This window comes from Eptesicus fuscus, chromosome 3 (genome assembly GCF_027574615.1).
Source record: "Eptesicus fuscus isolate TK198812 chromosome 3, DD_ASM_mEF_20220401, whole genome shotgun sequence".
NCBI lineage: Eukaryota > Metazoa > Chordata > Mammalia > Chiroptera > Vespertilionidae > Eptesicus > Eptesicus fuscus.
The window spans coordinates 73,843,056-73,858,803 of NC_072475.1; the positions used below are offsets into that span (position 1 = coordinate 73,843,056).

General features: G+C 36.6%; 1 protein-coding gene across 9 annotated transcripts in view; it reads left to right on the forward strand.

Moving 5' to 3' along the window:
• Positions 1-15,748, forward strand: part of CBLB (Cbl proto-oncogene B) — a 238,865-nt gene that overhangs the window by 125,601 nt on the left and 97,516 nt on the right. For all 9 annotated transcript variants that reach the window (XM_054714013.1, XM_054714016.1, XM_054714020.1 and 6 more), the window contains 3 exons: positions 4,205-4,326; positions 10,914-11,051; positions 13,975-14,062. In XM_054714013.1, coding sequence (XP_054569988.1) covers positions 4,205-4,326; positions 10,914-11,051; positions 13,975-14,062 — 348 coding nt within the window. The remainder of the gene's footprint in view (positions 1-4,204; positions 4,327-10,913; positions 11,052-13,974; positions 14,063-15,748) is intronic.

Genomic DNA, 15,748 nt, shown 5'->3' on the forward strand with positions numbered 1-15,748 from the left:
GACATTCTAAATAGCAGGAGCTTTGCCTCGCCCACTTGTGAAGGAAGAGAACAAAGGTTATTTTCATACATTAAACCTAACTGTTCATTCTAGGGAGAGTGTGTTTTTTTTGGGGGGGAGCCTGGATGACTTCGCTAGTGTGGATATTAAACGCTAGACTAACGCAGAGTTATACAGTATATTAAAAGTATGAGGGCAACTTAATGTTGGTTAAACACTGAACCAAATTGCTATTTAATATGTGCACATATCCTATGTAATAAAGAGTTGATATGCTAATTAGACTGAACAGCAGAATAACCATCCGGAAGACCTTCCAGATGAAGCTGGGGCTGCGAGGGCTGAGGCAGCCAGGGCTGCAAGGGCTGAGCCCCTTGCACAAATTTCGTGCATCGGGCCTCTCGTTTTCTTATAAGCTGTTTTACTTTAAAACAGCCCAAGTTATCTTAATATAGTAAGGTATGTATATCTTATTTATGCCATTGGAATGGGAGAAGAAAGGAATCTTTTTAAGCAGAGCAACTGTGACAAGTTTTAGATAAAACCAAACTCTTCCTTGTGGACCATACAGTGCCTCGTTCCTTTTAAGACACATAACTACAGAAGTAGCTAAAGAACTCTAATTAGCCCCTATAGATTTTTGAGATATTTTGCTTCTTTTGGTTTTATTATTCAAATGAGTAATCATACATGTAACTTAAAATAAGAAAAAAATTGGTTCTATGAATACCAAAGTGGATTGTTAACTGATCTTTTCTATATAACTTTAAAAATTGAGTAATAATTTTAAGTTATAATTGTGTACTCTATATGAAAATGTAGGTTTGTGAATACTAGTCACTACATGAACAAATATTCTTCTGCAGCTGTGCTATGCTGGTTAATTAGCAGTGAATTCTTCTAGCTCTCAGTTGCTGGATGTGAGGTATTTAGCAGAGTGGGATCTGAAAGTGGGCAAGGTACCCTCTCAAGATGGGAGTCGGACATTGAGAACTAGCATAAGGGTTTGAAGAAGGAGTCAGCAGAGGCTAGGAGATGAAGTTGAGAATGACTAGGAAATGAGAGAAGTAAGAAAGCTGAATGCTTGTTACCCTTTCTTCCTCTCTTCCCTCATTCTGTTATTCTGCCAAAACTGGGACAAATGCTGGGGAGTCATGGAAAAGATCTTGCAATGGCTACCTTCCATATTTCTTCCTCTTTCTTCTGCCTTGAATCTTCTCCCCTCATGTAGTTCAGAAACGGATTGGCAGGTCCTAAAGTCCTGGGATGGAAATACAGGGTTTTGCTTCTCTCTTCCCCCTCCCTGGGGCTGCTGTTCCCCTTCTCCCTCAATTTCTGCCACTACTAGAGAAGATTGGTTGCTGAGAAATGGGACAATACATTTGAGGGCAGTAGGGTGAGTGATTTGGGGGACACACCATGGAATATATAGCATCAATGGAATAGGGAGAAAAATAAGAGGAGGAAAATCACTCATTATAACAAATAGTAAGAAAAAATATCTGGTCAGACCAGCTGAGGCCCCTTCTTCCAGCGAAAGTTGTAACTTAGTAAACGGCTGTTTTTGCAAATAATAGAATTTGGGGAGAGTGGAGGGACTACTCTCCTGAATTCACTTCATTTATTTATTATTAGTCATTAAAAATTTCCAGATAATTTTGTTTTAATGTGTATGAAAAGATTTCCTCTAATCTCTAAAAACAAAATTGCAAAAATAATTCTTATTCTCCAAAGCACTTTGTTTTCCCTTCTTTAAACCATTAGTTGGCAAAATATTTAAAAAAAACACAATAACACATAGCTACCACATGTTTCTGACTGTGGGTTACATTCACAAGAAAAACAGTACACAGACTCTTTCTATTACATAAATATTTTTGCAGTAGAAACTGACCCTCTGGATTAGTCCTAATAAATGGTTGCTAAATACTGCAGCAGTTGACTCAAAACTCAAACTTTGTTTTTTTCACTTGTATTTTGATCTGTGCATTGGCTGTCTATAAAGTTCAGCACTTTTTAAAAACAACTGTTCCGTGAATTTGTGTGGACTTCAGTGGAAGTGACCCAAATATTTTGTATTCTTTCCATCCTTGTCCATTTTAGATAGGGAAGCAGAACATAAGAAAACAAAACTCCATGCCTATAATATCAGTTTTTTTCTCAGTTTAAAAAAAACACAAAAAACATATGCTGCTTTTCTTCCATGCATTGTTTATGTAATTTTTAGTCATGCCTTAAGAGAAAAATTAAAAATATCTTTTGTTCACGTATATGGACAATGCTCTCATAATAGTGTTCTGTAGAGCTCCTGTCTGCCCAGTTAGATATTTCAGCTTGATGGGGCTACGCGTTAAAGATTTTTCTTTTGTCAGAAAAGGTTAAAAAGTTCTTCATTACTAAATCATTCTTTCCATTGTTATTCTCATCTCAAGGGATATAATCATTAAAGAATTCTGCCTTGCAAATTTGAAACCCTTAACAGTTACGAGAAGCAAGTCTCAAAACAAACAAAAGCAGAAGTCCTCTACTAATAATCATTTCTAGATGACTATTTCTACAACTTTCACTTGGCAACATAAACCACCTTTTTTTTCCCTTTCATGTAGAAGATGTGAGTTAATTATCTGGCACAACAGATACAGTGTGCTGCCAATTGCTTGGGAAAAATGTATCTTCGGCCTTAAAATGTGGCCGAGATGATTCAGTCACACCCTCAAGCGAAGTTGTCTGTCACTGATTGCCTTTCTTTTCTCTCTTGCCATGGTAACTAGTGAGGGACAGCTAATCACATTAAAGAGAGAATGATACAAACCTTGTGTTGGTGTTTGTGTGTGTATTTCTGGGAAAGATTTTTACATAACTCACTTTAAACCGTAAACCTTTTATAATTTCATAATTGTTCAAGGATAAAACCAAATGTGAGTACAGGATGTGTCACCAGGGGAAGAACACCAGATTGGGAGTCAGGGCCTCGTAGACAAGTCACTGATTAGCGGGAGCTATTCAACAGGGATAGTCCTGTCTCATCACTGTTTCTGGCATCAGTGCTGGTGTCCATTTGGTGAGCAAGACAGGCACGTTCTTTGCTTTGTGGCTTATGGTTGATGTGTAAACTTTGCTAAGTTACTTACATTCTGTGATATGGTTACTTGTTCTATAAAATGAGATACTTAAAGGTACAGTAGAGAATAAAACAGACATACAGGGTGATGATAGGTAACAGTTTTAAATAGGGTGGTCTGAGAAGGCTCTATTGAGGAGAAAGCAATCTTGGTTATTTAGAGAAAGAAAATTAAGACTGAGGAGTCAGCAGATGCAAAGGCTCTGCAGTGAGAGAGTGCAGTTGTGTTCAGGCCAACAACACTGAGGCCAGCATGCGTGGAGAAGAGGCAGAAAGTGGGAGAATCACTGCAGGTGGGGAAGAAAGGGAACTGGGGATCCACCCTGTAAGGTCCTTCTAGGCCAGTGGTTCTCAACCTTTCTAATGCTGTGACCCTTTAATACAATTCCTCATGTTGTGGTGACCCCCAACCATAAAATTATTTTCGTTGCTACTTCATACCTGTAATTTTGCTACTGTTATGAATCGTAATGTAAATATCCGTGTTTTCCGATGGTCTTAGCCTCTACAGCAGCAGTTCTCAACCTGAGGGTCATGACCCACAGGTTGAGAACCGCTAGCAGGGTCGCCTAAGGCCATCGGAAAACACAGATATTTACATTATGATTCATAACAGTAGCAAAATTACAGGTATGAAGTAGCAACGAAAATAATTTTATGGGTGGGGGTCACCACAACATGAGGAACTGTATTAAAGGGTCGCGGCATTAGGAAGGTTGAGAACCACTGTTCTAGGCCTTTTATAAGGACGTTTGCTTTTTTCAGAGTTGGAGGGTTTTGGAGAGAAGAGAGATGTGGTTTAAGTTTTAAATTATCACAGTGCTTTGTTGGGAATTTTTGTGGTTTTTCTTTTTTGTTATCTGTTTTCTATACTTAGGAAATGCTTTCTGCCTAATTATCATCTTCCAAAATGAGAGTAAGTTTTTGCATATTTACTGTTAGATTATAAAAGTTGACCTCAGCCACATAAGCTCATATTCATCTTAAAAAATATAAAAGAGCATTTTAGTAAGTGTATTAAATAACGGGCTGGTAATTGATAGCTGATATTATCTAGTTAATATGTTTTATTTATATTTTTAGCCTTGGGGTTCTATTTTGCGGAATTGGAATTTCTTAGCTGTAACACATCCGGGTTACATGGCATTTCTCACGTATGATGAAGTTAAGGCACGACTGCAGAAATACAGCACTAAACCTGGAAGGTAGGACTTTTTAGCAGTCATATTATGTGATGTACTAAAGAGGAAAAGTCCTCTATGACTCTCTTAAGTAGATCAATAACACCCATGGGGGCGGAGGGAGGAAAATGCTAAGAGATGGTGCTTCTTAAGTGAATCCTTTAAAATGATACATTGTGCTTGTTCTGAAATGTATGTTCATAAAGTGAAAGAAAATACTGTGTAATTTTATGAACTTAGAAATTTGTTAGGTATCAGAGTTCTGGATTTCAAATTGGAATAGAATATTAGCATATTGACTATTTTCAAGTTACCTGTGTTTATGTATATAATTGTATGTGTATATTTGAATGTAAGACTCATGTTCATTTCTTTGTTTGTTTGTTTTTTCATTCCTCACCTGAGGGTATTTTTTCATTGAGTTTTTGAGAGAGTGGAAGAGAAAGGGAAAGACAGAGAGAAATATCGATGTGAGAGAAACATCAATTGGTTACCTCCTGCACTCACCTGGGAGCCTGCAACTGAGGTACATGCCCTTGACCAGAATTGAACCTTGGACCCTTCTGTCCACAGGCTGACACTCTATCCACTGAACCAAACTGTCTAGGGCCCAAGTTCATTTTTTATTTTTCAAGACATTTAATTTGGCTCTATGACAAACGTAAGTACATATAAACACATATCCTATCTAATAAAGAGGGGGTATGCTAATTGACCATCACACACTCACAAAGATGGCAGCACCAACAGCCAATAAAGAGGGAATATGCTAATTGAATACCACACCCTCAAAGATGGCAGTGCCCACAGCCACAACATGGTGGCACCCAGTCCTCGCAGCCCTGCCAGGGCAGCAGGAATGCAACACGGCTGGGCCCACCCCTAGGCGGGTTTGGCCGCTCCACCAGCCCCAACTCCCCAGCCTCCCACGGCCAGCCCGAGGCACAGGCAAGCCTTGGATGGTGGCTACCCAGCCACCTAGGGCTGACCCAAGGCACAGGCAAGCCTTGGATGGCAGCTGCCCAGCCGACGCCCGAGGTGCAGGCAAGCCGTGGATGGCAGATGCCCAGCCACCCGGGGCACCCGAAGCTCAGGTAATGAGGGCCGGCTGAGGCTTATGCTGCTGGCAGTGGCAGCAGCAGAGTTGTGATGAGGGAATCACCTTCCCCTGATCAACAGGTTGCCTCCCGCCCCTGAGGGCTCCCAAACTGTGAGAGGGGGCAGGCTGAGCTGAGGGACCCCCCTCCAGTGCATGAATTTTTATACACCAGGCCTCTAGTAAGTACTTTAACATAAATAACCCATTGTTATAAACCAAGCCAATTTCATGTCCAATAGTACTTCTTCCATTATACCTCATGGTTCTTTCAGCTGAGAATTGGTTTTATTTTCCAGATGATAAACTGCGTCAGATGCATAGAGGTTAACTATTTGGTCAGCCCTTTTGACTTTTCCCAAGAAATCCCACCTTATTAATGGTAAATCTGGCATCAGAAAATGCCTCCTCCCTGGTTAATGTATTTCCCTACATCTCATCTAGGAGTACATCGGATGCATACTAGCCATTTGTGCCATGGCAAGTGGCGGGCTGGGGATGGCATTAAGGACAGTGGAGACCTGTCCCCTTACACTCACATTTTAGTACAGAGACACCATTTCAATGTCCATGAGTGTACACTTTTTATATAGGGACTAGTGCCCCAGTGCACAGATTCCTGCACATTGCAAGGAAATTAATTAGAAGGTGGCCTGCGGTGTGAGACTGGGTGAGATGGGGCCTGACAAGCCCTGGAGCCAACCTCTTGCTCTCCCTTCCCAGCTGGCCTCACCTGGGGTGGCAGCACGTCTTGAAGTGCATCTGCAGCTGAGTGGGGTCCCTCCAGCAGGTGGGGTCCCTCAGCCTGACATGCAAGGATTGGGACAAAACCGGCTCTCCGAAATCCCCCGAGGGGTCCCGAATTGTGAGAGGGCAGTTCTCGGATGACACACCCTGAAATCAGGCTCTCTCCTCTCTGGTTCTGCGGTGCATCAACCAAAAACCGCTGCTACCAAGTCACTACAGCTTGGTAGTTCCTGCATTGAGTGTCTGCCCTCTGGTGGTCAGTGCAAGTCATAGCTACCGGTCAGACGGTTGTTTAGCCTTTTATACATACAATAGAGATCATTTCATTTTAGGAAGGAATTTGGTTGGTGTTTTTTAAAGTCTACCTTTTCTAATATTGTTTTTATTTGACTTGTAGCATAAATGATGTCTTTTTAAAAAGTATTTTCTTTTTTTTTTTTTTTTTTTTTTTTTTTTTAAAGCAATCATCATTGTCTTTATTTTTTGAAAGTCTATTTTCTAAAAACGTTCCTTTTTTTTTTTTTTTTTTTAATATTTTTATTGAGGTATTATATGTGTACATATCCTACCATTACCCCCCCACCCCACACCCACACATGCCCTCCCCCCCAGAGTTTTGCGTCCATTGTTTATGCTTATATGCATGCATACAAGTCCTTCGTTTGATTTCATAACTCCCCCACCTTTCCCAAACTTTCCCTCTGTACTTTGAAAGTCTGTTTGATGCTTTACTGTCTCTGTATCTATCTTTTTGTTCACCACTTTATAATGTTCTTTACTATCCCTAAATGAGTGAGATCATGTGGTATTGTTCTTTCATTGACTGGCTTATTTCACTTAGCATAATGTTCTCCAATTCCATCCAGGTTGCTGCAAATGATGAGAATTCCTTCTTTTTTATGGCAGCATAGTATTCCATTGTGTAGATGTACCACAGTTTTCCGATCCAGTCATCTGCTGATGGGCACCTAGGCTGTTTCCAAATCTTAGCTATTGTAAATTGTGCTGCTATGAACATAGTGGTGCATATATCCTTTCTGATTGGTGTTTCTAGTTTCTTCGGATATATTCCCAGGAGTGGGATTACTGGGTCAAATGGGAGTTCCATTTTCAGTTTTTTGAGGAAACTCCATACTGTTCTCCACAGTGGCTGCACCAGTCTGCATTCCCACCAGCAGTGCACGAGGGTTCCTTTTTCTCCGCATCCTCGCCAACACTTGTTGTTTGTTGATTTGTTGATGATAGCCATTCTGACAGGTGTGAGATGGTACCTCATTGTTGTTTTGATTTGCATCTCTCGGATAATAAGTGACTTTGAACATGTTTTCATGTGTCTCTTGGCCTTCCTTCTGTCTTCTTTTGAAAATATTCTGTTTAGGTCTGTTGCCCATTTTTTTATTGGATCATTTATCTTCCTCTTATTAAGTTGCATAAGCTGCCTGTAGATGTTGGAGATTAAACCTTTATCAGTGATAGCATTTGCAAATATGTTTTCCCATGCAGTGGGCTTTCTTGTTGTTTTGTTGATGGTTTCTTTTGCTGTAAAAAAGCTTTTTATTTTGATGTAGTCCCATTTGTTAATTTTCTCTTTAGCTTCCATTGCCCTAGGGGCAGTGTCAGTGAAGAAGTTCTTGTGGCATATGTCTGAGATTTTGTTGCCTGTAGATTCCTCTAGTATTTTTATGGTTTCCCGTCTTATGTTTAAGTCCTGTATCCATTTTGAGTTTATTTTTGTGTATGGTGTAAGTTGGTGATCTAGTTTCATTTTTTTGCATGTATCTGTCCAGTTTTCCCAACACCATTTATTGAAGAGACTGTCTTGACTCCATTGTATGTTCTTGCCTCCTTTGTCAAATATTAATTGAGCATAGTGGTTTGGGTCGATATCTGGGTTCTCTATTCTGTTCCATTGATCAATATGTCTGTTCTTGTGCCAGTACCAGGCTGTTTTGAGAACAGTGGCTTTGTAATACAGCTTGAAATCTGGTATTGAGATCCCACCTACTTTATTCTTCTTTCTGAGGATTGCTGAGGCTAGTCGGGGTCTTTTTTTATTCCAGATGAATTTTTGGAGAGTTCTTTCTAGGTCTGTGAAATATGCTGTTGGTATTTTGATGGGGAGTGCATTGAATCTGTAGATTGCTTTGGGTAGTATGGACATTTTAATGATGTTGATTCTACCAATCCAGGAACATGGTATGTTCTTCCATCTGTTTACGTCTTCCTCTATCTCTTTTTTCAGTGTCCTGTAGTTTTCTGCGTATAGGTCTTTTACCTCCTTAGTTAAGTTTATTCCTAGGTATCTTAATTTTTTTGGTGCGATGGTAAATGGGATTGCTTTTTTAGTCTCTCTTTCTGTAAGTTCATTATTGGTGTATAGAAAAGCCATAGATTTCTTGGCGTTAATTTTGTATCCCGCTACATTGCCGAATTCATTTATTAAGTCTATTAGTTTTTTGATGGAATCTTTTGGGTTTTTTATGTACAATATCATGTCATCTGCAAATAAGGACAGCTTCACTTCTTCTTTTCCAATTTGGATGCCTCTTATTTCTTCTTCTTGCCTAATTGCGATAGCTAATACTTCCAGTACTATGTCAAACAGGAGTGGTGAGAGTGGGCATCCCTGTCTTGTTCCTGTTCTTAGGGGAAATGGTTTTAGTTTTTGCCCATTGAGTATGATGTTTGCTGTGGGTTTATCATAAATAGCTTTTATTATGTTGAGGTATGAGCCTTCTATTCCCACCTTGTTGAGAGTTTTTATCAAGAAAGGGTGTTGGATTTTGTCAAATGCTTTTTCTGCATCTATTGATATGACTATGTGATTTTTATCTCTCAATTTGTTTATGTGATGTATCACGTTTATTGATTTGCGGATATTGTACCATCCTTGCATTCCTGGAATAAATCCTACTTGGTCATGGTGTATGATCTTTCTGATGTACTGCTGGAGCCGATTTGCTAGAATTTTTTTTAAAAAGTATTTTCAATACAAGCCACTATTATTGATTCCTTTCTTCTTTGCTATAATGAAAATTTCCCCCTTTCTATATTTAACAATTTGTATGTATATAAAAAGAAGGTAGTGGGTGCAAACAACCGTTTATTTAGCTCAGGTTGAAGTCTTCTGTTAAAATTAAGGAGAGTTGTTTCTCATTGTGACTATGACAGCAGGTCAGATATTTTGGACAGTGGCTTAGATGAGTCATTTTGTTTCATCCAAGGATCTCTCAAGCCAAGATTTTTCATAATTTTTACTGTCTAGATTGGCATTAAAGTATGTTTTTGTTCATGAAATATGATTTGAAAGATGTGATATGGTTGGGATCATGCAGTCTTACCAATTTAACACAGAAACTATTTGGGTAATTATCCTGCTCAATCTATAAATATAATAAGGAAACTGAGTCCATTTTATGTTCTCTGGTTCAAGATCTGGAGATAATTAATGACAGTGTTGGAAACAAAAACCAGGTTTCATCACTATTGGAATAGTTCTCTGAATAAAAAGTTAGTGCTCTCTGAAAAGATGTCTCCTTTTTTCCCCAACCTGCCCTGTAACGATTTATTCTATTTCAGTTAAAGATGAAATGTTTAGCCTGTGGTAAACTATAATATGTAAAGTGTGATAGGGCATTGAAAATGTGTTTAGGAAAACTCTTTTAATGAACACATCAAATAATTTTGATAAATATTTGCTTTACAAAATATATCTATTTAAGTGGTCCTTTGTCTTGGAAAGTATTTCATCTCTTTGGCTTCATGGTAAAGGGAATAGTTGGGCCTTTGCCAAGGACATTGGGGTTCCTCAGGTTGTGCTTTATTTGGGATCCAACTGGCAGTCATAATAAGGCTGTGTGGAATTTTTTGATCCAATTAAGGATGCCAGTAATTGATGGGTTTATATTCTGTTTTCAGGTTGTCTAGGAGAATGTTTTTACATTTTCTTGAGAAGTTATTTTGTAAGGTTCTATAACCAAAGTGAGGTTCTTAATATTTATAGACCAGGTTTTTTGAGCTCTTATTTAAAGATATATGGCTAGAATACATGAAATAAAAAGCTTTTTTTTTCAATAATAATACACATTATTAACAACCAAAACTGCATAATTTTTTAATTATAAAATAGTATATTGAATTCCACAGTAGAAACTGGCTCAGTTTCTGTCAGAGTTGGACAAATTAAAATTTTACCCATGTATTTTATTTTTATTTTCCAAAATAATTTGTCATAGCTGTTTCTACCACCAGCATTTTCTTTCCTTTTTTTTTTTTTTTTAATCTTCACCCAAGCATATGTTTTTTTCATTGATTCTAGAGACAGAGGAAGAGAGAGTGGAGGGGGCCGGTGAGAGAGAGAAACATTGATTGGTTGTCTCCCTTATACACCCTGACTGGGGGGTCAAACCCACAACCTGGGTATGTGCCCTGACTGGGAATTGAACCTGCAAACCTTCAGTACACGGGGTGATGTTCTAACCACCAGCCAGGGCATTACCTAATGGTGATGGCAATAAATCACTTGATAGTTTACAACTTCAATTATTTTCTCATATAACTCCAGAGATATTTAAATGAAATGATCATTGCTTCTGTTACAGATCAATACATAGAGAAGTACAACAGTGTTAAAATAATTTAGAAGGAAAATTTATATTAGGAATTCTAAATGATTCTGTTTATTCTTTACCTTAAAAAACTTAACAAATTGTGTAGTACTTATATACATTTCAAATATGATTAAACATAATTTCCTCATGTTTTACAGTTACATTTTCCGGTTAAGCTGCACTAGATTGGGACAGTGGGCCATCGGCTATGTGACAGGGGATGGCAATATCTTACAGACCATACCTCATAACAAGCCCTTATTTCAAGCCCTGATTGATGGCAGCAGGGAAGGATTGTGAGTATGAGAAATGGGCATCAGGGCACATTCACAAATGTGAAAAATACAGGCCGCTCTGAGATGAAGAAAATGGATAGTGTGAGGCGGGTGACCTGGTTGCTTGTTTTTTATTTCAAGACTAAGAAATGGATGCTCCTTTGTTTTTATTGTTTATCTTTTAAAAATAGTTATTTGAAGATAACCTACTTATTTGAATTTCCCTATATTTTAGCAAATAAATTCCAACATGAAATGGCAATGGGATTTTATATCTATTATCAGAAAAGAAGTTGCTTCTTAAAAGTTGTTTTAAAATAGATATAACACACACACACACACACACACACACACACACACACACACACACGGGTGGGCAGAAATAGGTTTACAATTGTGAGGATGCAAAACAGTTTATCTTTGTATTAATATTTATTAATTCTTGTATTATTTTGCATACGAACAACTGTAAACCTATGTTTGCCTACCCACAAAGTTTAGGCAACCTGTTAAGTCCCTTCATAGTATACATATCTGTTATTCATTTTAGTCCTATGCCACTTTCTCCTTTTGTTGTATTTCCAGTGTCACTTCATCACACTGATTGTTGAGTGCTTTGCTTTACTGAGTAACTTGGAGACGTAGGTGATTCAACTTGCCATAGCATGGATTGTGATAGAAACCTAGCAGGAGGAGGTCCACCAGAGTTAGCAAAGAGCAAATGATTTAAGTGTTACCTTTCCAAAAGTAATTGCAAAAACAAAAAAGAAAACAAAAAATAATTAGTGATGGGATCAATATGAAGAAAAATAATGCATTTTTAAAGTTGTGAGCTTTCTAGAAATACTTATATGAGAATTGTATAGCAAACTGTGGTACTATGTTTTTCCCCCCCTCTTAATTATGATAAATTTGCTATTCTCAGTTAGTTATACTTGACCTTTAGTGCAGCAGAGATTTACATGTGTAGCTTTGATTTACTATGATTGCAGAATTTTTACTTTTAAGAAAATATGCTTTAAAATTTGAATTTATCAATAGAGGTTGTAAGTGGGCAACTCTGTGATTTGATATGGCTTATGTATATTGTTTACAATGCCTTCCATCTATTTTTCAAAAGTCAAAACCAAAACTCTATGATTTTAAGTAGTAGTCTTGCCTTTGAACACCTACATCAAATAACTGTTAATATTGACACAAATACACATGCATACACACATCTTCAGGGGTGTTTGATGAGTTGAATTTGTACTTTAGGGATGAATTACATTAAAAATAGATTAGATCAGAATTTTAATCTGATAAGTAGATCAGGTTTTAGATTAGGTTAAAATAGATATTACATTAATTACGTCATTTTTTGTTTTAAGATCAGTAGAAACATGGGAGGCATATCATCTATCTTAGTCCAGCTATCATCAGGGTCAGCTGTTCTTTTCTGATATTTAATCCAATATTATATGACATGAGTGATAAATTTACTTTGATAACCAGCTAAGACTTTTTCTTTCTTCACAGTCTTTGTAAAGGAGCTTATCAGTAGCACCCTTGTTCACTGAGGAGAATGGTCATGGAATTGTCATTTCTTTATACATTAAATAGAGAGAGTGTTTTAACCTCTTCTCTAACTGTCTTATTGTCATATTTGTAATCTTTCATTTCTGACTTCATAGAATTTCATGTTTTTGAAGTGGGATGATCAAAATGTTATATAATAATTTTTAAAATTGGCCACTTTAGGGTATAAAAAGAAAGTCCCTTATTAATTTTTGCTTATCACTCTTCACTTGATATTTATAGAATTTTATCCCATCCTCATAATGACACTATAACTTTGTATCATATTCAAATGTAATCATCCACTTTTCCTAAGTCTTAAAGATTTATCTCATTGATTCGTTCCTTACCATTTGAGAATTGTCTGTTCTCTAAGTTAATTTTTTTCTGGTTTTCTTAGGTAAATTTTAACACTAACATATTCATAGACTAATTAAGGATAAATTTTTTTATTACTTCACAGAACAGTTTTAGTATAGTTTGCCCTTTAAAATATTCACCACTGTAGTAGTATATTCTTAATTTTTCATTTAAGCCATTTAGCACAGAAAGATACTGAACAAAATTAGTCATAGCAGTGAATTGACAAAATCCAACAGTAATACTGCCATTAAAAAAATGAAAAATAGGTATTTACCAATCCAATAAATTTAACTTTTAATGAATTTCTTAGTAAAAACTGTTTTAGCACAGCAAGATGGCATTATTACTATCTTTAGAGAGTTAGTTCTTCTTTCAGTTCTCTCTAATAATGGAAGGTTATGTTCATAAAACTGTCTGTATTCATAGTTTGATTTGAAATAAATGGAACATGGACTTGTAACACTTTCTGACTTCTTTAAACGTGTTGGGTGAGTAGAAGGTGAGATGGAAAGAGAGAGAACAGGAAACTGGAGAAACAGGGACACCATATAAATGTTTGAATAACTTTTGGGGGAAATTATGGGCTTTAATTCCAGTTTTCTCTCCTTGTGTTAAATATGGTTTAAAATGATACATTAACATTAACTGTGCTTCAGATGAAAAATATAATAATTGCAAAAATATGCATGTTCAAAGTATATTGGAATAGAACATGAGAGACCAGTAAAATAAAATTTTAAATTACCTAACAGACATATAGTAAATGTATTTATTTGAAAATGGTTGCTTAGCGGCTGAGTTCATATTTGTTACATATTTCTTATGTGAAAGTGATTTCTAGATTTTAAATGTATTAAAAATAACATAATATTATGGAAATAGAGATGGAATAGGTTCTTGATAAAAGTTAAATAAACAGGAAGTATTTAAATGTGTGTGTTTTAATATAGAAGAACCTGATAAAATAACCTAGTTGCAATTAAAATATAAATTTATAATAATAAAATGTATCTTTAATTTCTAGCTACCTTTATCCTGATGGGAGGAGTTACAATCCTGATTTAACTGGATTATGTGAACCTACACCACATGATCATATAAAAGTTACACAGGTAAGGACAATTTGTGCAAATGTATTTATAATTAATAAGTATCTAGAATGCTTTGACATAAATAAAATTTTCTACTTACTCTAGAGCAGTGATGGCGAACCTATGACACGCGTGTCAGCACTGACACGCGTAGCCATTTCTGATGACTCGCAGCCGCATGCCGAGGATGAAACATTTGCTGCTCCTGAGGATGAAACATTTGTGAAATAATGTTTTTTCCTCAAAGTGACACACTACCCGAGTTATGCTCAGTTTTTTGGCGAAGTTTGACACACCAATCTCAAAAGGTTGCCCATCACTGCACTAGAGCCAAAATCATGTACAGGCAAAAGATACTTAAGGAATTCTAAGGGTGTTTGAAAGAAAAAAAAACATTACTTTTTCCATTTTTTAAATAAAAATTTATGCTGTTAATGTTCTTGCTTCCAATATAATTTTGTTAGTTATTTGGGGAGATAGGTAGATAAATCCAAAGGTAGGTAGATAAATATGATGGAGCCATAGGTTTAGGGAACTCCATAGCAGTTAGGATAATTTATAGGCATTAGCTTTTAGAGTCAAATGAATAAGTGAACCCTATTGAAGATAATAATTATATTTTTATAAATCCATTATTGGCAGCCTTATAGATTATGAGTGGGAGTGTAACTGGGTGACATTCAGTAATTACCAAAATCTAAATAAAAATACCGTTGACTCTAGAATCCATATATAAACGACTTGCATATATATACAAAGCTCTATATCCCAGGTGTTTGCTTTAGCATTTTTCATAAAAATGGAAACTTACAAAATACTGAAATATTCTATCATAGTTTAAAAAAATTATACCCGCCCTAACCAGTTTGGCCTGCAGACTCAAGGGTCCCGGGTTCGATTCCGGTCAATGGCATGTACCTTGGTTGCGGGCACATCCCCAGTAGGGGGTGTGCAGGAGGCAGCTGATTGATGTTTCTCTCTCATTGATGTTTCTAACTCTCTCCCTCTCCTCTCCTCTCTGTAAAAAATCAATAAAATATATTTAAAAAATAAATAAGTAAATAAAATAAAAAAGTTATACCCATACTGTATTATACTGAAAAGTCATTAGCAGGAGGATGGTAGTTCTACATATTCACATGGTCACTTCTGCATTTTATGTAAAAAAATTCCATTCATGGGACACTCAATTATATAACATTTCAATTTGTAAAATTACACTGTGTAAGTTTAATTTCTGTGAATAAAGAAATGACCACATATGAACACATTAAAATAATTTTAGAAAATAAAAATCAAGAAACACTAAACTGGTAACAGTGTTTTTAACAGAGTAAGTAAAAATATTGGGGAGTCAAGGAGAGGATGAAAGCATCATTTTATACATAATCTAGTTTTGAAATATTTTATAACATATACATTTTTAAAAATATGTTTTTATTGAAGTTTTGAGAGAGAGGAAGGGAGAGATAGAAACATCTATGAGAGAAAAACATCAATCAGCTGCTTCTTGCACATCCCTACTGGGGATTGAGCCCACAACCCAGGCATATGCTTGACGAGGAATTGAACCAGAGACCTCTTGGTGCATGGGACGATGCTCAACCAATTGACCCACACTGGCTGGGCTTTGTGATGTGTATAATAAATAAAAATCTAATAAAAAAACAGAAATTAATGGTTTTGGGGAAGACAATAAATAATTTT